The sequence below is a fragment of the Nelusetta ayraudi genome, unplaced genomic scaffold, assembly GCF_046127955.1.
Source record: "Nelusetta ayraudi isolate G7.1 ecotype Tasmania unplaced genomic scaffold, CSIRO-AGI_Nayr_v1 ptg000063l, whole genome shotgun sequence".
NCBI classification, from domain to species: Eukaryota; Metazoa; Chordata; class Actinopteri; order Tetraodontiformes; family Monacanthidae; genus Nelusetta; species Nelusetta ayraudi.
In genome coordinates, this window is record NW_027466113.1 from 5,302,817 (window position 1) to 5,326,498 (window position 23,682).

At 47.1% G+C, this 23,682-nt stretch overlaps 3 protein-coding genes and 1 non-coding gene across 7 annotated transcripts; 2 read left to right on the forward strand and 2 right to left on the reverse strand.

The window, feature by feature from the left end:
- The first annotated feature begins 1,145 nt into the window (after window positions 1-1,145).
- On the forward strand, window positions 1,146-11,994 carry atn1 (atrophin 1). Of its 4 annotated transcripts, none has more exons than XM_076040972.1 (10): window positions 1,146-1,866; window positions 4,155-4,292; window positions 4,548-4,649; window positions 4,952-5,071; window positions 5,261-8,088; window positions 8,203-8,419; window positions 8,565-10,125; window positions 10,473-10,640; window positions 10,795-10,975; window positions 11,337-11,994. In XM_076040972.1, the coding sequence occupies exons 2-10, from the start codon at window positions 4,266-4,268 to the stop codon at window positions 11,368-11,370; spliced, it is 5,238 nt and encodes a 1,745-aa protein (XP_075897087.1). In that variant the 5' UTR covers window positions 1,146-1,866; window positions 4,155-4,265; the 3' UTR covers window positions 11,371-11,994. The 4 variants fall into 4 exon arrangements, with proteins under 4 accessions (XP_075897087.1, XP_075897088.1, XP_075897085.1 ...); XM_076040973.1 differs by having other exon boundaries at window positions 1,147-1,866; window positions 8,562-10,125; window positions 10,473-10,616; XM_076040970.1 differs by having other exon boundaries at window positions 1,162-1,866; window positions 8,562-10,125.
- Window positions 11,995-15,859: 3,865 nt separating this feature from the next.
- Window positions 15,860-17,207, reverse strand: LOC142898247 (uncharacterized). Its single transcript, XM_076041091.1, has 2 exons — window positions 16,951-17,207; window positions 15,860-16,853 (listed from the first exon to the last, which is right to left on the reverse strand). Exons 1-2 carry the CDS (start codon window positions 17,111-17,113, stop codon window positions 16,153-16,155), a joined length of 864 nt encoding a protein of 287 aa, XP_075897206.1. The 5' UTR covers window positions 17,114-17,207; the 3' UTR covers window positions 15,860-16,152.
- A 916-nt stretch (window positions 17,208-18,123) lies between these two features.
- On the reverse strand, window positions 18,124-22,339 carry tpi1b (triosephosphate isomerase 1b). Its single transcript, XM_076040928.1, has 7 exons — window positions 22,134-22,339; window positions 20,092-20,215; window positions 19,764-19,848; window positions 19,500-19,632; window positions 19,261-19,346; window positions 19,082-19,169; window positions 18,124-18,810 (listed from the first exon to the last, which is right to left on the reverse strand). Exons 1-7 carry the CDS (start codon window positions 22,240-22,242, stop codon window positions 18,692-18,694), a joined length of 744 nt encoding a protein of 247 aa, XP_075897043.1. The 5' UTR covers window positions 22,243-22,339; the 3' UTR covers window positions 18,124-18,691.
- Window positions 22,340-23,516: 1,177 nt separating this feature from the next.
- On the forward strand, window positions 23,517-23,571 carry LOC142898366 (U7 small nuclear RNA). Its single transcript, XR_012928578.1, has one exon. It is a non-coding gene; the product is annotated as a U7 small nuclear RNA (small nuclear RNA).
- The last annotated feature ends 111 nt before the right edge of the window (window positions 23,572-23,682 follow it).

Consider the following 23,682-nt stretch of genomic DNA (forward strand, 5'->3'; position numbering starts at 1 on the left):
CATTGAGGAGAAACATTCAAATGTAATTTATTACATTTGAAAATGGATAGTTTTAAATGAAACTATCAATTTTCTTCTATTCCTGGCCCATTTTCGCTTGATAGGGTCCCATAAGTGGTTTTAGAGCTCTGTAGGGTTTTATGGATATCTCACACTGTAGTATAGTAATGTATTAATATACTATGTATACTGTGTGTATGTACATATGTATATATGTATGTATGTATGTATGTATGTATGTATGTATGTATGTATGTATGTAGATAGATAGGTAGATAGATATACTATATCCCCTTTAAACATCTTAAAATTGCATGATATGGGACCTGTAAAAGTGATCAATTTAGAATGCACCGAATGTTTTTATTCGCCAAATGTCGTGGAAAACATTGATTTACTACTCTTCAGTTTGCAACATTGATTTACTACTCTTCAGTTTGCAAAAATGCCTTTACACGCACTGACCAGCAGAGGGAGTGCGAGGGCGAAAAGCTGTCCGTGCCGGTCTGCTGGTGATGAAGGAAGTGTGGAGCCGCGCAGGCGCACCGGCTACAGTCTCCGGGCCCGGTTTCCATGGTTACCACACAATAGGAGACGGGACAGGGGGCTGCGTGAAGGGGAGTGAGGGATAGAACGACAGCAGCGTAGCGGAGGGTGGAGAAGGAAGGTGGAAGAGGTGGAGGAGGAGGAGGAGGGGAGGAGGGTCTGCAGAGCCGCTTGACTGGACACACCGCTGCAAGCTTTAAGCCAGACAACCAGACAGACAGACATACATACGTACATACAGACAGACATACAGACAGACAGGAAGCTACTGCACTCACGCACTTTTGTCCCTTTTTTTGTAATTAATTGACTGCCTCTTAATTGTTTCATTAGTCTTATGAATTAGGTTGAGCTTATAATTGGCTCACTGACGTCGACGTGTTTTTTTTTTTTTTTTTTAATGTACACACGAGAAGTTTTGCATAAACTGAATATGTTTGAGTGCAGCAGCAGCAGCAGCAGCAGCAGCAGCAGCAGCAGCAGCAGCTTTTCCTTAAAAACCTCCTCGCAGGAACAAAGAGAAGGACACGGACGGAGAGTTGCTGCTCAGTGTGGGCCGGAGCTCCAGTAAAGGTGACTGTGGAAGGACCGAGAGAGAGAGAGAGAGAGAGAGAGAGAGAGAGAGAGAGAGAGAGAGAGAGAGAGAGACCCTCCCTCCTTCCCTCCCTCCTGATCCTCCTCCTCCTCCTTCCCAGAGTTTTTGGCCCTCTCCCTGCGCCTCTCTACCTCCTCCTCCTCCTCCTCCTCCCCTCTCTTCTCTCTCCTCATGCAAATCACGCCCTCTCCTCCTCTCTCCCTTTCTCTCACCCGACTTGCATCCCATCTCTCAGGGTAAAAAAAAATCTGACTGTAACACTGGAGAGAGCGAGAGAGAGTAAGAGAGAGAGAGAGGTGGTGTTTTTTTTTATTGAAAGGGAAAAAAGTGCAAGTCGTCTTGTAGGAAGAGGGGGAGTGTACGGGGTTTAGCTGAGGTTGGGGGTGGGGAAGAGGCGAGGGCACGCATCAATTTGTAGTCTTCTTCACTTGGCACCCCTTGCTTTCACCCCCCCCCCCTCCCTCCACCCCACCCAACCCCGCACCGCACCGCAACGCACCGCACCGCAGACTGGAGCTCGTCCCTTCTCCTGCGTTATTGTTATTATTGTGGAGCCCCGCTTGCAACATGAGCCCGCAAGCTGCGCCGCCGCCGTTGACAGACGCCTGTGCTGCTGCTGCGGGGCGTGCGTGTCAGCGTGCAACATAGGACGACAGAAAAACCGAAGCAAAGGAAAGGAGGGAAGGAACGGAACGGATGGGTGCACGCCTCGCTGGATATTGTAGGTAAGGAGAGGGAGGCGGTGGCGGCGGTGGTGGTGGTGGTTAAAAAATGGATGCTTGTGCTCCGTGTTTGGAGCTCTTCCTGCCGGCCACGTTTCTTCCCTCCGTCCGTCCCTCCCTCCCTCCCTCCCCACTTCTCTTCTACTCCCCTTTGTGCGTTAATTATCACTGTACCTCTGGCGTTATGGCCACATTGCGTCCCGCTGGATCGTTCCTTCAATAAGAGTGCGAGACAGGGAGAGAGTGCAGCCCACATTCCACAGAGGGGTGCCGGTGCGAGAGAGGGAGAGAGGGAGAGAAAAAAAACACGTTACGCAGGATTCGCCATTCCATATCATCTTTCTTTCGGTGTGTGTGTGTGTGTGTTGTTTTTTTTTGTTTTTTTTTCTGCCCCCCCTCCCCCCTTCCCTCCTAAGATGTGCTGCGTCTGGAAGAGAGAGAACGAAAAAAAAAAAAAAAAAAAAAAAAAAACACCCTGCGCAGGCATCCATTCTGATTGTGCACACGTTCTGTACCGCCCGAACCACGAGTCCAGGCCGTCGGAGGTGGATCGAGTTCGGCCGGGGCTGCTGAGCTTTGCACGGCAGGGTTTTTTTTTGTTTTTTTGTGTGTGTGTGTTTTTTGGGTTTTTTTGTTAATTTTTTTTTTTTTTTTTTTTGCACAACCCTTCACTGCGTGCGTGCGTGCGTGCGTATATCTGTAACATCGGCGGCCTGGGAGGAAAATGGGGAAAAGAGTCGTTGCGGTGCCCGCTGGAAGGCTGGCTGGCTGGCTGGCTGGCTCGGTGATGTAAGCAGAGCAAACTGCTGCTGCTGCTTTGCATCGCACGCACTCGTCAAATTTTCGTTGTTAATGCATGTGCTGCGTTGCCTCGCGTCCGAAGGAATCGTGTGCAAGTGGTGTGTGTGTGTGTGTGTGTGTGTGTGTGTGTGTGTGTGTGCGTGTGTGCGTGTGCGTGTGCGCGCTCGCGTATAGGTGCGTGCGTGCGTGCGTCCTGCTTGTTTACTGCCCTTTGCCGGCCAGAACAGAAGCTGCCACCTGTAACCGACAAAAGGTGATGCTTGATGCGTCCAAACCGCGGGGAACCAACTGGCGAACTCAATCATGTGTGCATGCATGTTAATCAGGCCCGAGGCTACAGGATGGGTGTCTCGCGCTTGTAAAATGGCATGCATAGCACGCGCGTTGTGATTGTGCCAGTTAAGGTTTATAGTAGTAATGATAATAATGCTGCTGCTGATAATTGTTGTTGTTGTTATTATTATTATTATTATTATTATTATTATTATTATTATTATTATTATTAGCAACAATAATAATATAATTCTTGAGGCAGTGACTGCAGCATGCACTAATAATTCATGCATAGCCATGTGTAGTGGAGCAGCTACAGGAGCCTTGTCTGCACTGGCTACATAGACACACACACACACACACACACACACTAAAAAAAAAAAATCCCTTTGTAGATGCTTAATTCATTGGCCGCATAACTGTGTTGCCTTAGTTCCCCCCTCACCAAAATTCAGCCAAATATATCCTTTTCTCATCCACTGGCGTGCACTATTTATATCCTCATTCAATATACATGAGACATTTTTTCTCTCGTCATAGTGCTGTATGAATGAATGGATTAGACAAGGCCCCCGTGCCAAGTCGTCCACCTATGTTGTCAGGCACACCCAAGTGGATGGGAGATGGTCATACTGTACTTTTCATTCACGCTCGGCTCAGCTTGGCTCGGCTCGGCCTGACTGGTTGGAGAAATAGGAGTGAAATGATGTCGGCCACAGTGAGGTCACGCGGGTCGACCACAAGTGGCTTCAGGTCCGGGCTGTTTGCGGTGAAGGTGAAATCTTCTCAAGCTGCTGGAGCCCTCAGCAGATTGCCATGCAAAATTCAGTACTCCACCGTTGTTGCTGTTCTTACCTTTTGATTCAATGTCGCAGCCCTCGGTTATACCATAGTCGTAGCATTGCGGTCTGTTTTGGCCCATTTAAGTAGTTGTGCCCACATGTATTTTCTTAGTTAAGGTTTGAGGACAAGCAGCAAACCGATTGGAACACATTTATGTCAAATACAGTGTGGCGCGTGCTTGCAGTTTAAATATTCTATGAGACTTTTGCTGTTTTTACATTGTCACAATATTGTTGAGCTGCGCACTATGCCGATGGAGAAACAAAACAGTGCTGATTATTGTTGATTCCTCGGAAAACTGCATTCATGTTCCTGATGGACGTACTTACAAATAAAGGCAAAGTAAATGTGTCTTTATTTGTGCTTCTTTACAGGTTTCGATATCACTCATGGTTTAACACTTTAGCCCAGTCAGTAAGCCACAGGAACCAGTTCAGCCCCTGCAATGACTTGTGTTGTAAAATGGACGTTTTAAAGAAGGAATCATGAAAACGAGGACACACAAAGAATCGGTATGGACAAAGCCTTTTTTTCTATTTTCTCATTGTGGTTGTTGAATGTGTATTTTGCTCATTTTTGCATCGTAGATAACAGATAATTACCCAGATTGCTCAGTCTGCAATACTACATAAAACACTCAAATCATTTTAGAATATTGGAATAAAAATATCATATTGATGTATTTGACCCTGGTATATTTTATTATTTTCTTGCCACCTCAATTGTTTCAATTTTTGCGTCTTCTGCTGGACTGCTGGTTTTTGCAGATGCCCATGCGAAGCGGGCGACGTCGGGGGGCAAGTGAGGAGAGAAGGGGAAGGCGTCCACACGCTAGTCCTACTCGCCCCGAGCGTAGTGATAGGCAAACGGTGAGAGCCTTCCTCTCCTTGCTTTGGCCATAAATTGGATCAAAAAAAGAGTCTGTGCATTAATTTGTTTGCGTGCATGCGTGTTTATGTGTGATTTATTTGTATGAGTCATCAGTTTGATTGCCACAGACATATCCTTGCAGTGTTGCTATTGTTCAGATGTTGTGTGTTTTACTTTAAGAATCTTTGATGTTGCGCGTGTGTGTATGTGTGTGTCCCTCTGAGTTTGGTGGCTAACCGTCATAGGCCTGTTAGGGATTCAGAGGCATCGCCGCAGAATTAAAAGTCTTTTGTTGTTTTAGCAAAGAGGTGCTGGTGAGGAATTGGCTGGAAATCGCTTCAGTCGCAGATCACAAGGGCATGATTCATCGGAGAGTGAGGGGGAGGAACTTGTGTCTCCTCCAAAGAGGCAGAAAGTTCAGGTTTGTGTTGCATTTCATCAGCCTGTTATATAAAGACTAATTGTAAAGCTTTGATTCAGCTAAATGGTCTCAGATGTTTTAGCGGAACGTTTAGTCAGTACACTCTTTGTGTCTCAGAATGTGCACAGAGCTGCGTTTGCCATGTTAACAAATTCATTTCTCTTTACCTCACCCATGTTTTCCTCTCAGGATTCAGCCTCTACCCCAAATCCTCCAACATCAACACATTCGACTGACAGCTCGGCTCCTTCCACTGTCCCTCCTCCAACCTCTGTTGCCAGCCAATCCCGGGAGAGCGATAATGAGGATGGCCAATCCCAGGGCAGCAGGAGCTCAGTGGGAGGGAGCCTGGCCAATAGCAGCTGCAGTCTGAGCAGTGGGCGGGACATAGACCAGGACAATCGCTCCTCATCTCCAAGTCTCTCTGCTTCCCCTCTGGGTAGCCTGGACTCTGACTCTGATGGCCCCGACTCACCAAAGCAAGGAGAGAGAGACCGGGAAAAAGGGAAGGAGGGAGGAACAGGGAAGGTGGCAGGAGAGGAGAGGAGAGCACTACGTCAGGGGAAAGGGGAGGAGCCCTGCGGAGATGGAGAAAAGCGCGATGTGGACGCTCGCATCGAAGACTGTCCATCCCTCAAGCCCCCCTCCACCCCGGGCTCTTCTGCCGGTCTCACTCCCCCTGTCCGTGGAGCAGGGGATTCGTCAAACGACAGCAACAGTGGGAGAAAGTCTTTTTTCTCCCTGGACTCGAAATTAATGTGTAAACCTGACTACGTCGGTCCAATAGGGGTAGACTGTTCGCTCAGTGGCAGCAGAATCAATTCCAAACCCGGCGCCCAGTGCGTCACAAAGTCGGGTATGACAGGGGATTTTTCCCACACCGGCCCCAACATTTCTCACTCTTTGCCGCCTCCTCTCCCGCCTCCACCTGCGCTGAAGCCCTTAGAACTTGGAGGACAAAACCTGCCCACGGAGGTCAAGGTGGAAAGAGACAAAATAGAAAAGGTTGACAAACTTTTGGATAAGGCACAGTCCACTCCTCCGTCTTTGCTGCCACAGACGAGCCCACAGCCACAGTCCCAGCCCCAATCTCAGCCCTCTGCCCACCCTCACCACTACACCTCCACCAGCTGGCAGGGTGGCTCAGCACCAGGGTGCCAGGGGAGCTGGGGCTACGCTCGCTATCCTGGAAGCCACCATCCTCATCAGGCACAGCACCATCCCCCTGTACAGCAGCAGCAACTTCCCTCTGTTTACAACCCGCCATCCTCTCGCCACTCCTCCCATCCCTCTTACCTCCCCCATCCCCACCCTCATCCTCACAGAGAGTACCTTCCCAGGTATGCTGGAGGAGGAGGAGGTGACCGGGAGAGGGCCGCAGCAGGAGAGCGGGAGAGGGTCGTGAGGGGCGAGTGTGGTGGCAGGGAGCTCAGCAGGGAGTTTTCTGCCCCTACTGGCAACAACAGTAACAGCACGGGTGGGGTTAATAGTAATAGCACTTGTTGTGGCATAGCCGGCTCCAATAATATCCAGAACAGGGAGTTTGGCAGTCTTTCAGTGGGTCAGAACAGGGAGTTCCAAGCGTCTGGAAGAGATGGACCCAATTTGGGCCCTGAAAGAAGAGATTTTGGCCTAGCTTTCAGAGACAGGGAGCGAGAAAGGGAGCGAGATTCAGGGAGGGAGTTTCCTCTGCCAAACCAAAACCAGAGTAGAGACTTTGGCCCCAATGGAACTGTAGGCGTGCATCCCAGAGACAAAGATGGGGGTCGATGGGGCGAGTTCGGAACTCAGGCAAGAGACGTCTTAGGTACCAGTAACACAAACAACAGCTCCATTTCCCAGGGAAACCCACCAAGTTCAAACAGTGGGCTACCAGCTACCCCTCTGCTAACCCGGGATCCTCCCGCATCTCCCCAAAGCAACCCAGGCCACCCTTCTCACTCCTCCCTGCCTCCGCAGCCTCACCAACATCCTTCAAATTCATCTAGCCGAGACTTTCCTTCTCCCATGGACCAGGGTCATCCCCCCTCGTCCGGAGCTGACCACTTCCACAGAGAACATCCATCCACAGGTGGGAAGGAATTTCTGGCAGGGGCACCAACTCCAGCTGGCACGAATCGGGATTACCTTAGTCCACCTGGGGTGACTCCAAACCTTGGACGAGAGTATTCAGGCCCTGGAGGAGCCCATCACCCTCACCAGACTCACCACCTTTATCAGCCTGGGCCAAGAGACAGGGAGAGAGACTCAAACCTGAGAGAATCTGCTTTATACCAAAACCGCGGCGGTCCAAATCAACCTCCTGCCCTCTCTCCTCCCACATCTTCGAGCCATCATGGACATCCGCCAAATGCCCCTTACCCTCCTCCTCCACCTCAGCCTCCTCTAGCCCCACCTCATAGCTCCCATTCTCAAGTACCCACGTCGGGTATGGCGCCCGGTGTACGACCGCCACATTTCCAGTCCTCTACACAGACTCCCCCGACGCCCTTGTCTCCTTTGCCCAGCCCATCCCATCAGATGGGAGGCTTCCCATCGTTTCCTCCTGGCTCATCCTCTGGACCCAACATGCAACTTCCCGGGCCAGGCGTGTCATCCAGTTGTTCACCCGGTTGTCGTCCCCCCCCTTTCCATGGCACTTTGAACAGCCACCCTCCCTTCAGTGGAACGTACCACTCCAACGGGAGCAGTGGTGGTAATGTGTCCAGCAGCAATACCGGCAGTGGTGCGCTCAACAGCAGCAATACCAACTCGCAATCGCTCTCGCCTCAGAATGTCTCCAAGGGGCCTCCGCCTCTTAGTACCTCAGCCAGCAACAGCATTTCAACATCGGCCTCAAGTTCCGCACACGCGGGTGGCAATGGACATTCGGATTCTGCCCTTCCCCCTACGCCTGTGATTAAAGAGGAGCCATTGGAAGAGAGGGAAGAGAACGAAAGCCCACCACCCATGTTGAGAAGCCCCTCACCCGAGCCCAAGCCCGTTGACATTCCCATCCATGCCAGCCAATCAGCACGGTAAAGTCACGGCATCATCTCTTTCAATGCTGTCAGTGTTTCTCACCCTGTTGAGTCTGAGGCAATTGTTGTAGCTCGCAATGATAATAATTCTGCCATTTCACTCATACACAGGTTTCACAAGGTCCTTGATCGTGGCAGTGGGAATTCCTGCGCCCGCAGTGACGTTCTCTTTGTCCCATTGGATGGCTCTAAACTGTGGAAGAAGAGGAATGAGGTGATTGAGAGGGCACGCAGGGAGGTGGAGCAGCGGGCCAGAGACCTGAGAGAGAAAGAGCGGGAGCGAGAGAGGGAGCGGGAGCGAGAGAGGGAGCTGGATCGTCACCTACAGGTGCGCACATTTGAGCATGATAATTATGTAGTGTGTCACATTTAATGGATTTGATGTACATTAAATTGATGGTTTTAATGGGTGGGGAGTAAAGCGGCTCAGGGCGGTGGTAATTTACTGTCTTCTACTATTTTCTCTGCAGCAGCAGAAGGATGCCAACGCTGCTGGTGGAGGTCGCCAGGGTTCCTCTCTATTCTTCCCCTCCTCATCCTCAATTATTCTCGACCCGACGTGTCCTTCCTCGTCTTCCTCGGGCAACTCCCACCCTCCCCCTCACCCGCAGCATCATCCGTCTAACCATCATGCTCACCTCCCCCCAGCTCACCATATTCACCCATCACTTGCTCACTCTATACCCCACTCACTGCTCCTGCCGTCCATGGGTGGGGCTTCAACAATGGTTGGACCTCAGGGAGCACTGGGAATTGGTTTAGGAGGTCCATATCTGGGCCCAGACACCCCGGCACTGAGAACCCTGAGTGAATATGCTCGTCCTCATGTGATGTCTCCACTGGGGGCAGCAAGCCGTGCCCATGCGCACCATCAGCAAGTTCACCACGGCCACCCACACGTCCACCCTTCGTTCTTTCTGCCACAGTTTCAGAATCATGCTTTGGCCCACCCACATCACCTGCCAACGGATGCGGCAACGGCCGCGGCCATCTTGGGTTTCCTGTACGGTGGCGGCCTTGAAGGGGGTCCAGGAATCGGAGGCCATCCTGGCGGCCCAATACCTGGAGGGATGGGGGGCGCGGGGTTCGGAGGAGTCGGCTTTCCGCATGCGATGGCGGCCCATCGGGATCGGCTAAAGCCTGGTTTTGAATTCAAGAGCGATGACCGGGTTTACCCACCAGGGTCCATTCCCGACCCTGCAGCTCTCGCCCTTGCACACTCTCACGCTAATCACGCCCACGCCAGTGCCCAGGCACATGCACACTCCCTGCTCCTTGGAGGCAGCGCGCCAGGAGCCAATGAGGTCTCCCTCTATGGCACCCCTCCTCCGCCAGCCCCTGCTGGCCCCCCGCACCTCCAGAACCCAAGTCTGGCACCAGTACCCCGACCTGCCAACCCTCCTCCTGCACCACAGTCCCTTTCCAATCCACCTCCGTCGTCTCTCGTCCCACCACCCTCTCACCCGTCGTCTGCCCCGCCTCCTGCTCCCACCGCCCCGGCTGCCCCTTCACAGGCTGCACCTCCACCCGGTCAGCCCACCTCCAGCACCCCATCACTTCATCATCCCGTCCCTCATTCTTCTTTTCCCAGCTCCCTGTCCTCTCACCTGCCACCGGCCTCTACCCCGGCTGCCGAGACCTACACCACTCCCACCCGCTCCCCTGCCTCTTTCGAGCATGAGAGGAGCAACGACAGGGAGCGGGAGAGGGAGAGGGAGAGAGAGCGGGAAAGAGACAGAGCGCCTCAACCGACATTTGGGGAGAGAGAGCGGGAAAGGGAACGGGAAAGAGAGAGGGAACGAGAGAGAGGAGGAAGTGCCGGAGGTGGAGGAGGCGGAGGAGGTGGAGGAGGAGGAGGAGGTGGAGCAGCAGCAGCAGCAGCAGGAGGGGGAAGTGGAGGGGGAAGCGGAGGGGGAACAGGCGGAGGAGGTGGAGGAGAGAATCTGGGGCGTCTCCAGATGTTAAATGTGACACCTCATCATCACCAGCACTCGCACATCCACTCGCATCTTCATCTGCACCAGCAAGACACAGGTACCCAATGCTACTAATGATGCTCTGATCAACAACACTGACTGTGTATTATATGTATATGCATGTGTATTTATTATATTTATTTATTATTATCAAAGTTACAGGTTCAAGCATGTTCAAAACCATGAATATTTACTGCGCTAATTTATTTTCCTTTGATTTGATCCCACTGTCACCGCTGTTAAGACACAAAATGTAAAGACTCCAAATGAATTTTACATTGTATTACAACCTCAACAGGCTCTGACTTGTTTTGCTTAGTATTTGTTTGTGTATTTATTTTGAGTGGACTGTGTGGACTCTTATTTAATGTATCCTGTATTTCTCATTACATCATTGGCATCCAGCGACGGGCGGGGTTCACCCCCTGATGGACCCGTTGGCCTCGGGGTCACCTTTGACACGCCTCCCCTACCCAGGAGCCACACTCGGCACCCCCATCCTGGCTCACCCCCTCACTGACAGCGAGGTGCTACGCCAACAGCTGTTCGGTGAGGAGAAGGCTCCTCGTCCATGTACTTGTTCAGCTTTTTTCTCTTTTTAATCTCAACAGTGATTGACATTTTCAAGACTCTTGATAGACGACGATGACACGGCCGTCTTTCCTTCTTTTCCCTGCTTTTCCTTTTTCCTCGTCCCCGGCATCCCCTCCCCCCTATCCGTTTCCAGGCGCTCCTTTCCGTGACCTGCCCCAGCCGTCCTCCCTCACTGGTCCCATGTCAGCAGCGCATCAGCTCCAGGCCATGCAGCAGGCACAAAGTGCCGAGCTGCAGATACAGAGACTGGCCCTGGAGCAGCAGTGGATCCATCACCATCACCACCACTCCCTCACCCAGGACGAGTACTACAGGTAACAACCCACTTTTATCATTTGTTGTTGCAATATTCATCTCTTTCTGTGCTTGCATTGATCCAACAATGTGTCATCTATTTTTTGCAAATAAAAAACTGCCCTAAACTGAAAATTAGTTGTGATCGAATGACATATTCAGAAAATGCAGAAATGTTGTTAGTTCGCTATAAGATTTTAGGAATAAATTATCCATCCATTTTCAAGATCCGCTTTAAATAAAAGAAGCTTTAAAATTTACATCCTAAATAAGACGGAGAGGGCAAATGCATTGCAATTATCTGAAACAATGTTGAAACTGGAATCTGCCTATTTCTTGTTTCCGCCTAACGTTTTCTTTTTTCCCCTTCGAACATTTTAGTCACTTGAAGAAAGAAAGTGACAAGACTCTGTGAGGGAGCGTCACGACAAAGAGCAGCATGGAGGAAAAACTGTGAGAGCGATGTGTGCAAGATTCTACAAATGACGCAAAATGAAAGCGGGAGCAAAGACTCAGACGTGTTGCACACTGTCTCTAAAAGCAAAACCATTTTTGAAGGATGTGGACTCTGGCGCGTTGCTGCGTAACGTTCTCAAAAATTCCAGTCCTGTTTTGTATTGTACCCTGTACAGTAGTGAAGTTACAGTCGGTGTAAAATACTGTACTTGATGCCAGAAGGAATGTGTACATCAGTCTCTTTTATGTCATTTGCATGTAGCTAGGCACTTATTCTGAACTGGTGGAACTTTTGGTTCTATTTTTAGTCATTTCCCACCTTCTTTGTATCCGAGGGGTGTTCAATATGCATGAGACCAGCAATTTAGTGTAACGTTTATGATCAATAGTATTGTTATTATGATTGTTGTCCGTTTGTTGATAATGATATAATTATATATACAGTACATATTATTTGTATTATTTTTTTACATTTTCCTGGTATGGCAGTGAGGTTTTTATTTTTATTTTGAATTTACCTTGTGAAACAAGATGCAAATGGAGGCAAAAAATCCTGAAATAAATTATAAGCCTTTTTTTGCTACTCCCTGGTGTGTGCTCAGGTTGTGCCTTCGCGAACATTCAGACATTTTTTTGCCCTCTCTTTGTTTTATACAAGTCACTCATGCACAAAGCATATCAAATTCCTCACTCTCCTCCCCCTCCCCCCTTTTTTTTTTCTCTCTCTCTCTCTCTGACTCCCCCTTCTTTCTCTCCGCTGGCCTGCCGCCCCCTCCCATTCCCTCCCCTCCCGTCCCTTTTGGTGAGTGTAGCTAATAGGAGACACATGGGATGAGTGTGAGACATGGGAGTTGAGGAGCTCGAGTGAACACCAGCCACCCTGTAGAGCGAGCATTCCTTAATGCAGTGTGTGTGTGGGGTGGTGGTGGTGGTGGTGGTGGTGGTGGGGGGGGGCGGGGGGGGGGGGGGCTCAAATGAAATGGACAGAAAAAAACATGGAGAGAAAAATGAACAGGAAAAAAAAGGGAGCAAGGAGGAGCTGTGAAAATGTGATTTACGGACGCTGCTCAAGGCTCAGGGCTGCGCGTTTGAACCGTGCACGGCGGCTGCTCGACTCTCCTTCAAACAGATGCGGATCAATGAATACGGCCGTCACGTTTGCAGGACAGATCCAGAGCTGGCTCGCAGATTTGGGGGATGGTGGTGGGCTGGAGGATGGGTGGCGGGGGGGCGAGTTACAGATTGTCCTGCAGTCTTCTTGATGTGCTTGCAGCCTGCATTCCTCCTTGTTCTGGTGTGTGTGCGTGTGTGTGTTTAAATGCAATATAAACTCACCATGATGCAGCGTTGATTGATGGCCTTATCTGTGAAAACAATCTCGGGCGTGATGGCGATATTGGATGTGAGGCAGGCCTCCGTGTGTGAAATATGTGTTGCACGCCTGTGAGGCAAGAATGTAGGTTGTGAGTCATTTAAAGTCACCTTGAATAAGTGTGTCAATATAATGTAAAATATCTTCTAGCAGGCCAAATCTGATTTTCACCCTCCGGTGACATCACATCTGGGGGATATTCTTAGCACTTCATCAGTCCCTTCTTAGTATGGCTTGTGTCGATGAAGGATGAAAGACGACGCACAACTGAGCATTCTTTTCTTTAAGTGGTTCCACCGCAGTGCTTTTTTTTTTTTTTCCTTTTTGCACTTTTAGCTGATTTTCAACGCAAAGCATATGTTATAATTAGCATCTTTTTGGTTTGGGTTTTTTGTTGGTTTTTTAGATCTAGGACATTTTTTATTTCTATGAATAATTCTTTCATTTTTGACCTACTTATGGAGCACAAAAGGAGAAGTTTTGTGTTTTATAACAGCGTGTGGTGTCAGGTAAATTTTGAATCATCTGCCTTTTAAGTCCATGGTTTACAACTTTACAAGTAATTCATTGTATTATATTTGGTGACATAGCACAGTCTGGCAGCACCAGGGAAGTTCTATTTCCAAGTTGGTACTGCACATGGAGGTCAGCAACAGAGAAGTTTGATATCATTTTCAACAGAATGAAACAGGCAGTATAAAGCAGACAACAAACATATATACAAAGTATAAAGGAATTACAAAAATATATATGCAAATGTCTGTGTGTATGATTCACACAAACCTTTCCACTGGTAAGCAGTAATGCCACACCCTGTATACGACAAGCAAATTGTTCCATGTTTTTTAATGTGCAATTTGGGGATGTAAAACATAAGAGCAAAAGTAACTCTGCAGCTTCCTCCGTGAAAGTATGTCAGGGGTTTACCATCTTGTAACCTCTAAGGAACATTCAAGAAAAAAAACCATCACAGACACCAACTTTGAAGACAGGGATAAAGATGCACTATCAAGTTTTGGCATTTGATGCCTGCGCAGCGTACCTGGCACAAAGTGTGACTAATTTGGTTTAGTCTCTGTCCCACGGCTCTCTCCCAAAATAAATTTCCCCTGCTACACTTTTTCCCTTGATCCGAGCTCCGTCTTGCTGCAGAGATGCAAAACAAACTTTGCTGCGTCTTCTACTGCTTGCATTTGCTCCTCAGCCCTGCCGTCTGCTCCGGCTGTCGGAGCCTTAATGCCACATAAGGTGTATGAGCTCTGGGGAGCAGGTCTACCCTTTGTAGCCTCTGCCTTCTTGCCATGAAGAGCTTGTCAAGCTAAATAGAGAAACTTCTCTTGAGCAAATGAGTCAAAATGGCAAACTGCAGCCAGTGCTCCTTTCTCCTTATTTCACATACATTCATTATGGCCCCACTGTTGTTGTAAAGACAACCTATAGCTGATCACTCGGCCTGAAGTTCTCAGCAGACAACTGCATCCACTCAGACTGGAGATCTGATCCTTGACTCTGGAAACAGGCTTGAAAAGGATACTTACACAGCTGCTTGACACAAGGAGGAGAAGACTGCAGCTGTTAAATCCACTATGCAAGCTGTCAGGCTTAAGATCTCACGTTAAAAGTCACATGGCCTCTTACTTTGCCAAAGTATTTTCTGTGTTCTCTCAGCATCAAGCACCCAGTGCAGGCTGGCATGGCCGGCCTTTCCATCAAACAACGTCCTGGCTGTTTTCTATGTGTCGCAATTAGGGACAAGACCTCAGGAAAGGGGATAGGACCCAAATGCAGGTCCCTGTTGACAGAGCAGGTTTAAAAATGTACTGACAGAAGAAATCACAAGGCTTACAGAGAGGTTAGAATGTCTCTAAACGCCACCAAAAAAATTCTAAAGCAACAAAAAAAAACGAAAAAAAAAAACACTTATTTCTACACCGGAAAGTTCCTGAAGAAGAATGAAGCTCAAGGTTTCAGTCACACCAAAGAACATGGTGAACTAGTAAATATCCAAGCAGAACTGAACATGTGCGTCTCAGTAAACCCTGAATTGGGGGGGTCAACTTGTCACAATGAATTTTTTGTAGGAGCAAAATAGACTGGTGGGTAATTTGTTCAGGTAGATGTTCTTGTGCTATAAAACTCTCTGGTAGTGAAAGTGAAGTCACGAATCTTAATCGTGAATCTACTTTTTTCTACTTTTCCTTCCCGGTCATGAACCAGAAGGTCTAAGGGGAAAAGAAAGTGAAGGTGATTTATCTGGCAAGCTTGCAGTGAGTTTAAAAAAATATCCAGCAAGGGCAAACAGTTTGATCATAGCCACCACCGGATAGCCGCGGGGTTCAAAATCAAACTGGTCAAAGGGACTGTGCTTTTGGAATATGTGACCTATGATCATCAGTTTTGCTCAGCAGAACCCCAAGCAGAAGCCTTCCAGCCCAGGATGCTGGAACTGTTTTAGATTGAAAGGAAAAATGTCACCTTAGTACATGGTAGTAAAATTTGATCATCGTGGATATTAATTTTATAAAGGAAAACTTAGCAAGGTATTTCTGAACAGCTATGTATGCTACAAATGAACTCATCAGAGCTGGGTAAAAGAAAAATCCTTCCGTTGCTCCTTAATTTGTTTTCAACTCAACATACAGTCATTGTGTACTACAAACCTGGAGTGTGCAGATTAAAGAGCAGCTCAGTTTAAGGACTGGTTTATAAATATAAAAATGCCACACAAATACAGTATTGATAAAAAATTTTTTTAAAAAACTTGGTCGTGGAGGTAAAAAAAAAAAGAAAAAAAAGAAACCTCCTCTAGGGATGTATTGACGGTTACCACAAGGCTGCACTGAGAACTCCCAGTGCCCCCCCCCCCCCAAAAAAAAAATAAAAATAAATCAGCATATACTCGCTCGCATTTACCACTGTGGACTGCATATCAACTTCGATGGAAAATTGTGAATGAAGTACCTTTACTGCCACCTACCGGATAACTTTTAAAAATGACCCTTTCTCGTGTTTGTGCAGGATAACCCCCACCGACTGTGCAGAGACGACGGGGGGGGGAAGAAAAATGACACCGACGTGAGTCATTGTGGTTTTATTCCGTAACAAAACATTTATTTATTATTTGTTTAATACAAAACGGGACAATTTCACACATAATTGACTGCAGCTAGCGCACCATCTGACGAGGGGTTCATGCATGGGAGGACAAATGAAAAATTACATTCTCTGTCGGGCACATTGGGCGTTTCATTTATTTATTTATTTATTTGTTTATTTGGCTACAAACACACAATCAAAACACACAAAATGCAAACAAACAAACAAAGAAACAAACAACGCGTTGGTCTAGATGTGGTTTCGGGTCTCGTGTCAAGCGGGCACGCCGTCTCTCTTGTGCACGACCCTCACGTGCCTGCCGAGGGACTCCATCCACTTGAAGGACTTGCCACAGTAGGAGCACACGAAGTGCTTGCCCTCGGTGTGGATGGTCTGGTGTCTGTTGAGCGCGCTGGTGGTGATGAACGTCTTCCGGCAGATGTCGCATCTGTAGGGCCTCTCGCCGGTGTGCGTCCTGATGTGCGCGGCCAGGTGCGAGCAGTTGCCGAAGCGCTTCTCGCACACGGAGCAGCAGTAGGGCTTGTCCTTGGCCTCCTCGCCCTGGCCGTGGTGGTGGTGGTTGTGGTGGTGGTGGTTATTGATGATGCTGCTGTGGATGGACGTGTGGAAGGACAGCGGGGCATCCTGCAGGCCGCCCCTCAGGCCGGAAGGGGACGTGATGAAGTCTTTCATGTCCGACTCGAGGTTGTCGAGCTGCTCGGCGTCCTGGTCCTGGTCCTGCTGCTCCGGCTCCTGGTCCACCCAGAAGTCCCTGTGGCTCCTCTGCTGCTGCTCCTTCTTCACCGGGTGCTCCTGCTCCATCCTGCTGCTGCCCTCCTCCTCGTCCTCCTCCCCCTCACAGTGCTGGGACTCCGCGGGGAAAGACTGATGCTGCTGCGGAGGGGGTGGCTGGTGATGAGAGTGATGGTGATGCTGCTCCAACCGGGCTTCCAGGCTCCGTTCCAGGCTGGACCCTGGGTCGTACGCCAAGTACACAACAACACAACCACGCGGTTCGATTCAGACACTCGGATGGTTTCTTTTGAAGCGGACGCTGTTTTGAATACCAACCTGATTTGAGAAGCTGCAGCTGCATCCTGAGTCGACCGATTTCTAAATCTTTGGAGCGACAGATTTCCTCTTTGTACTCGGCGATGGTCTTCTCCACGGCTTCGAATATTTCCTCCGCTGCCGCCGCCAGTCTCTCGTTGAAGAAAATTCGGAGCGAATGCATGTTGGGACGTTTTACGCGCACGGTGAGCAGCTTGCAGCGGCGCTACGAGACGTGTTCTTGCGAGACCGAGTACGTCACGCTTCGATTGTAAACACGGACGTGGATCAAAGCCACGTTGAGTTAGATGACTGAGGTGCTGTTGCCCCCTGCTGGACTGGAGGGGTTTCTTCAGCGTTGCCAATACAAATACAAGAAGTAAGACGAGCGATTAATGGTAATTTTAAATTGATTTAAATGAAAAAACGCCAAAAAGAAAATGCAACTTTGGTAAATAATAGCAGCATTAATTAAATAGAAAATCGATTCGTAAATGAAATCATTGTATATGAAAAATGTCTTCACTCGTTTTTCCATGATTTTTTTTTCTTTTTGTGCACAATGTTGTGTGCAACTCATACTATTCTTTTTATCCTGTGCTGTTTTTGCAAAACAAAACAAAACATTACATTCAAAAAATAATAATATTTTTTAAAGTTCAAAGGGTGTCACCCTGCCTTTGCCCTGTAACAGCTGGGAGAGGCTCGAGCAGACCATTGAAAATGGATGGATGGATGGTTTGGCACAGGCTGGTAAAACCGTTAAATAGCTAAATGTTTTAAGTTACAATGTCATAAATTCCTCTCTGCTGTATTGAGACCAATGCCAGACCTGAAATTAAATTCACAGCAGCAACTAAAATGCACTTTTTATTTATAGGTCTTTGTGCTTGACAGTGAACTGTGATTCTCCCATAACATGAAAATCTTGCCCTGTTGCATCTTTTTTTTTTGTGCAGTGACAGGATAAAAATAGCCTTCCCGTGCTTCGCTGCTTGGCATTGTCTTAACTAGAGTTCACTGCCGTTATCGGATACTCTCTCCATGCCACCCCTAGAATAACACTCAGGTTACCATCACCTGTGCATGAGTGATCAGTTGGATTTACAACATAGGCAAGTGTCACTGGAAGTACGGAAGAGTTTTGACCAGACAAAAAAGAAAAAAAGAAACTCAAGACTTGAACACTGAGCAGTCTCTTAACCATTTATTGTAATGTTTCGTTACAGCCTTCTCACCCTTTGACCGACAGGCCAATATGATGAACATGAAATGGACATGCCCCTCCTGGCCAAAACAGCCAGTGGGAGAATGGATCATGCACACGTATGGGCAGGTAAAAGCCACCGAACATCATAGTTGCGCAAAAGACAGATATTGACGACAAATACAGCTGATTGACAGGAGCTGTTGACACCGTTTACAAAAAGAGATTGTAAACTTTTCAAGTAAAGGCGCGGACTGGCTGTCCACCTCGGTGTTTGTGGCTTTAGCACTTGGTTTGGAAGTTAGTACACACACAGGCTAGTCTCGTTTCAGTGCAGTACAGTGTACGTGTCAACCTGTTCCTTTTCTTAATAACTAAACACATCCCGCGAAAAGACAAAAAAGGAAAAGGAGGGAATGACACCACTACACAAATACTTTGAATAAAGATGGGGGAGGGGACTAAGTGCCAAGATTTAGGGATGATTGAAGTGGATCGTCTCAATGGGGCTGGCCGTCTGATCTGGACACGGTCTCAATGCAGCCTGCAGGGTTCTTATGCCTTGGCGTTCATGATTTCAATAAACTCGGGCTTGAGAGCTGCTCCGCCCACCAGGAAACCATCAACGTCTTTCTGGCCAGCCAGCTCTTTGCAGGTAGCGCCGGTCACAGAGCCTGAACAGGAAAAAAAAAAAACGGCAACAAAAATTACAATCTTTACATTTTTTTTTTTAACTTGTTCTTGGTATATTATGACCATCACAGTATCTACAGGTGAATTTTTCTTTCCTGTCACTAGACTTTTATAATATTAACTACCCATGTAAAAAATGTTCAATTAATTGCAATTGATGTAATTTAATCTATTAAATTCTTAATTGACACACAATAATGAATTAATAGTTAGCATCCCTAGCAGGAACATACTCTCTTTTGACTGACTGACCTCCATAGATGATCCTCACGGAGTTAGCCACAGCCTCAGAGACGTTGTCCTTCAGCCAGTGCCTCAGTTTCTCATGGACCTCCTGAGCCTGAGATGACAAAGGAAACACATGATGTGAGTTAAATGAGAACAATTTCAACATTTTCACCTTCTTATTTTTGGCAGTGTGTGGTCTTTACCTGCTGAGGGGAAGCTGTCTTGCCGGTGCCAATGGCCCAGACAGGCTCATAAGCCAGCACAACCTTGCTCCAGTCCTTTACATTGTCTGCGAGAGAAACGCTTGATAAGACTCGAGCCCGTGTTTCACAACACACCGCACTCTAGCTTGCACAAACTGTCCTTGAATAGGACAGTTTATGAATAGCAAGTTGCAACACACGCACACGTCACTGGGGCAGCCTTGTTAGGAGCCGTGTACCTGCGATGAATTTAGTCTGAGCGAAGACGACCTTCTCGGTGATGCCGCCCTCCCTCTCGTCCAGCTTCTCACCAATGCAGGCGATGACGCCGAGGCCGTTCTCCAGAGCGTGGGCCGTCTTCTGGCCGATGAGCTAATATCACACATGCAAAATATATATCTGATTAGAACGTGTACACCAGAAGTGAAAGGTGGATTTTTTTTATGTAGTTCTTACACACAAAGATAAGAACACAAAACAAAGATAAGATTATTATGAGTTACCTCATCGCTCTCTCCAAAGACGTGGCGTCTCTCGGAGTGACCCAGGATCACCCAGTGCACACCGCAGTCCTTGATCATCGCAGGGCTGCACATATGGTATGAGAAAGTTAAAAATGAAAACAAAACACAGGTAAACAGAAAAAAATGCTGCCTTAATGTAAGCCTGTGATTTTTAAAACACTTTGTATTTATTATTATTTATTTATATTTTAGCAAATACCCCTAAAATTCAATTTAAGTGTTTGTACTAACATTTTTTGCAACCAATTGTAATCACTTGGTTACCAAAAGTTTTTTTTTTTTTTTCGTGAAGTAAAACACGACTGACCTGATCTCCCCAGTGAAGGCACCCTTGGGAACTTTGTAGCAGTTCTGAGCAGCTACGCCAAACTTGGCATCCAGGTTGGACCTGGCAAAGTCCAAGTAGATTGATGGAGCGCCACAAACAACCTCTGTAAAACACAGAAACAATCATGAGAGACTCAAGCTGGAAATAATTTAAATCAGACCAAATATCAATATACCTTTTGACATTGTAATTTGTTGGAACCGGACTAATGACACCTCATAAGTTAAAAAGGTGGAGAACAAATTACTTCCACAACTAAAAATACTCACATCAAATATAAAATACAGTTTTTCATGTGCAATATATATATATAGAATAGAATAGAATAGCCTTTGTTGTCCATATAGCAGAAGATACAATGAAATTGCGTGGCAACTCCATTTGTGCAAACAATATTGAAATATAAGAACTAAAGATAACTAAAAATAGAAATACAACATAATACACTAGTTAGTGTTGTCCAGACAACACAGTACAGGTGTGTGTGCGTTTGTCACTTTCAGGAGAAAATTAAAATAGGACTTGTACTTTACATTTTTATACAACAGTCCATTACATCCTGCAACTCAAATATAGAAACTATAAAGTTTAACCTTAAAAAGGGGACAGAAAAAGATGTTTACGCAAAGGCATGTTGAGTGCAAGTTTCAGCTGCAGCAAGTACAGTAGACACACTGACATTCAACATGTAACTATATCTTGGGGTTAAGATAGTCTCTATTAAAGGCTCCCTGGTATTACTGGTGTGGTAAAGGTCATAACTCCCCTGCCACAGCCTGGACTCTCTGCATTAAAGGTCTGAGTTCAGGCTCCTTAAGGTCAAACTACATGGACGCATTCTGCAGAGGTCACTGAAAAGTTGAGCGCGTGTTTAAAAGATTTGAAAGCGTCAGATTTGTTGCATCCGTTCGAGTTTGAAATAATCAAGTGTGTGAGCACAACGGCAGAATATAAAAAATTAGGGTAGCAAAGATATCGGTGAGGGAAAACTATGCTTGGGTTTTTCTCTTGCACCGCGAGGGGTGGGTTCATTAGCGGGGCAACGTTCATGCATGGTCGGATCTATGGTAGGCTGAACAGAACAAGTCTGCTCTTGGACAGATCAGTCGTGTCTGCTGTATTCTGTGTGACAGTTGCATAACAATAATTTGCAGGAGGACTTCAAATGATTTGATGCTCGTCTCTGCTTGCCGCGGTTAACTGGCTCTGCTGTTGAGTGCAAGTGTTGTTTTAGGTTTCGTTCAGAGTACTACGGTTTTCTTTATTTGTCTATTTTCAAATAAAACAGCAGCAGCGTGTCTGTCGCCTGCAGAAAGCAGACAGGAACAAGGGCAAACGTCTCCTGTTGCGTTCAATGTTACACTGTAAAAACAGAAATCGAAAAAGCTTTTTGAAAAAGCACGGCGTTATACAACAGTTTTGTTTGTTTGTTTGTTTTAAAAATCAACTTTAAACTTGGTTTTGGGACTCCTTTGTCGAAATGCAGCCCTGTTGTCTCATTAAGCCAGACCAAAAATACCTCGCAGCCTACTGTCACAATAGGCTTTCCGAGGAGGGGAAACTCTGTTGTTGAGCAGCCTCACTTGAATGCACCCTGTCAGAGAGCTCCGCTCACCGCTGGACTACGTGCCGCGGCCAACGCACACCCACCGCCACCTACATGACTGAGGGGGGGGGGGAGAAACTGCATTCGTACACTTCTGTCAGTCAACGGTGGATCCTTTGCTCCAGCGAAATCTTGGAAAACCCGACGCTGCCAGCAATTGCAACTATATTAGGGCTTTAAAATAAAAGGGGCGTAACTTTGGCGAGGGATGTCAACGGTGAAAATCGATTGGCGAAAGCCATTTTGACTGCTGGGAAAATGAATTAATTAAATAAATAAATAAATAAGCAGCAGCAAGCTAGCATTTCGATGACAAACCCAGTGAACGCGGCGTGTGAACAGAGCTGATTTTTAGCCATTGAAAATCAAAACTATACGTGAAACTAATGAACGGGAAATGCTGTAGCCTGCGTACCGACGTTGGGGTCCACCTTGGCTCCGTTCATGGTCTTGATGAGCTCCCCGAGGCTCTTCTTATCGCCGTTCATCTTCCAGTTTCCACCGACGAAGAATTTCCTAGTCATGATTGCAGCTTTTGATTTTAGACCGGGTTCTGTGGGAGGTTTCAAGGGTCCACCAAGGGTACGCTTCTCGTGGGGTTAGCGAGCGGACGACTGAGCGTTGCACAGAGTATTTATAGACGTGGGAGAAAGAGACCACTCCTCTCCCGCAGCTCCATTGGATGCTCTCGACACGCCCGTGAACGCGTCTCCCCATCTGAGGAAGGAGAAGAGCGAAATGTCATGCCGCGTTCAGGTACAGTGCGCAAAACATCACGTTTCCACGCGAAGCCTTTCCAGGGGAGGTATTCAGACTTGAACAAGCACAGGTGAAGGTGGTAAAGAAAACAAAAAAACAACAATAATAATAAACGGAGACAGGTAAAACAGTATTTCCGATGCAGTTTTGTCCCTCATCTCAACCTAAACGTCCAATTACATTCAGTTTAATACATTTTTGTTGAAATAAAAAGTTTTGACGATAAAGCAGAAACCAGCAGTAAACATAAAAGGGTAAATAGGCTGCACTTATATAGAGCTTTCCAGCACCTTCACCGCACCCCGAAGTGCTTTACAATGGCCTCTCATTCACTCACACACCAATGGGTGGCTGCTGCCATGCAAGGCACTGCCAGCCCCAATGGGAGCAATTTAGGGTTCAGTGTCTTGCCCAAGGACACTTCAAACATGTGGACAGCACAGAACTTGTATGTATGTGCCAAATGCACGTATTTTCTGGATTATTTGGGGTTTTGTATAGTTTTATTATCCTGTCACCATAATGGATCACTTTCACCCTTTTACCTTTCTTTTTACATATATTATAGCTAGTAAAGCATTATGAAGATATACGGTACATGTGTTTTCCAGTGCTTTATGTGAGGACAATTCTGTGACGGAACGTTTTCTTCCTTTTGGAAACACACTACGGTGGCCGGGAGGAGGTGCCTACTAGCAGCTCCAACTAAAGCTCCGCCTCTTTACGCGTCCTGACGTGGTCAGTGCCCTCTGATTGGGCGAGGTCTGGGTATGCTTACTTTGCATACCCAGCTGGCATTGCGATAAGACGTGTACATTTCCTTTATATGCACGTCCTTTATATATTACTAAAGTTAAATTTGGAGTTTTAAATTCACTTATTTTAATAACCTATATTGTTGGTTTTGTTTTCTGACTTCTTTTACTTTTTTATGTTTGGTTTCGTACGAAGGTTAGACCAGGCACGATTGCAACTCAACACCGTGAGTCACGTTATACGTCAAATTTGGAAGTACCGTGAGGCAATCGTTACTCAGTAGGAATGTAAGCTCTTTAGATATTTCTCTAGCAGGTTTCTCATAATGAGAAGCCCCCCTGTATATGTTCAAAATCAAATCCAGTATTCACAAACATCCGAGGAAGAATAGCACAAGTATAGCCAAATTCTACGATAATGTCAGACAAGTTACATGTTCATGTTTAGTA

Coding starts and splice junctions, on each gene's coding strand:
- atn1 (XM_076040970.1), top strand. CDS start 4,266: ATGAAAACGAGGACACACAAAGAATCG. Junction 5,072..5,260: donor CAAAGAGGCAGAAAGTTCAG/GTTTGTGTTGCA, acceptor TTTTCCTCTCAG/GATTCAGCCTCTACCCCAAA. Junction 8,089..8,202: donor CATGCCAGCCAATCAGCACG/GTAAAGTCACGG, acceptor ACTCATACACAG/GTTTCACAAGGTCCTTGATC.
- LOC142898247 (XM_076041091.1), bottom strand. CDS start 17,113: ATGCATTCGCTCCGAATTTTCTTCAACGAGAGACTGGCGGCGGCAGCG. Junction 16,854..16,950: donor GCTGCAGCTTCTCAAATCAG/GTTGGTATTCAA, acceptor CGTACGACCCAG/GGTCCAGCCTGGAACGGAGC.
- tpi1b (XM_076040928.1), bottom strand. CDS start 22,242: ATGACTAGGAAATTCTTCGTCGGTGGAAACTGGAAGATGAACGGCGAT. Junction 19,633..19,763: donor TCTTTGGAGAGAGCGATGAG/GTAACTCATAAT, acceptor GTGTGATATTAG/CTCATCGGCCAGAAGACGGC. Junction 19,170..19,260: donor AGACAGCTTCCCCTCAGCAG/GTAAAGACCACA, acceptor TTGTCATCTCAG/GCTCAGGAGGTCCATGAGAA.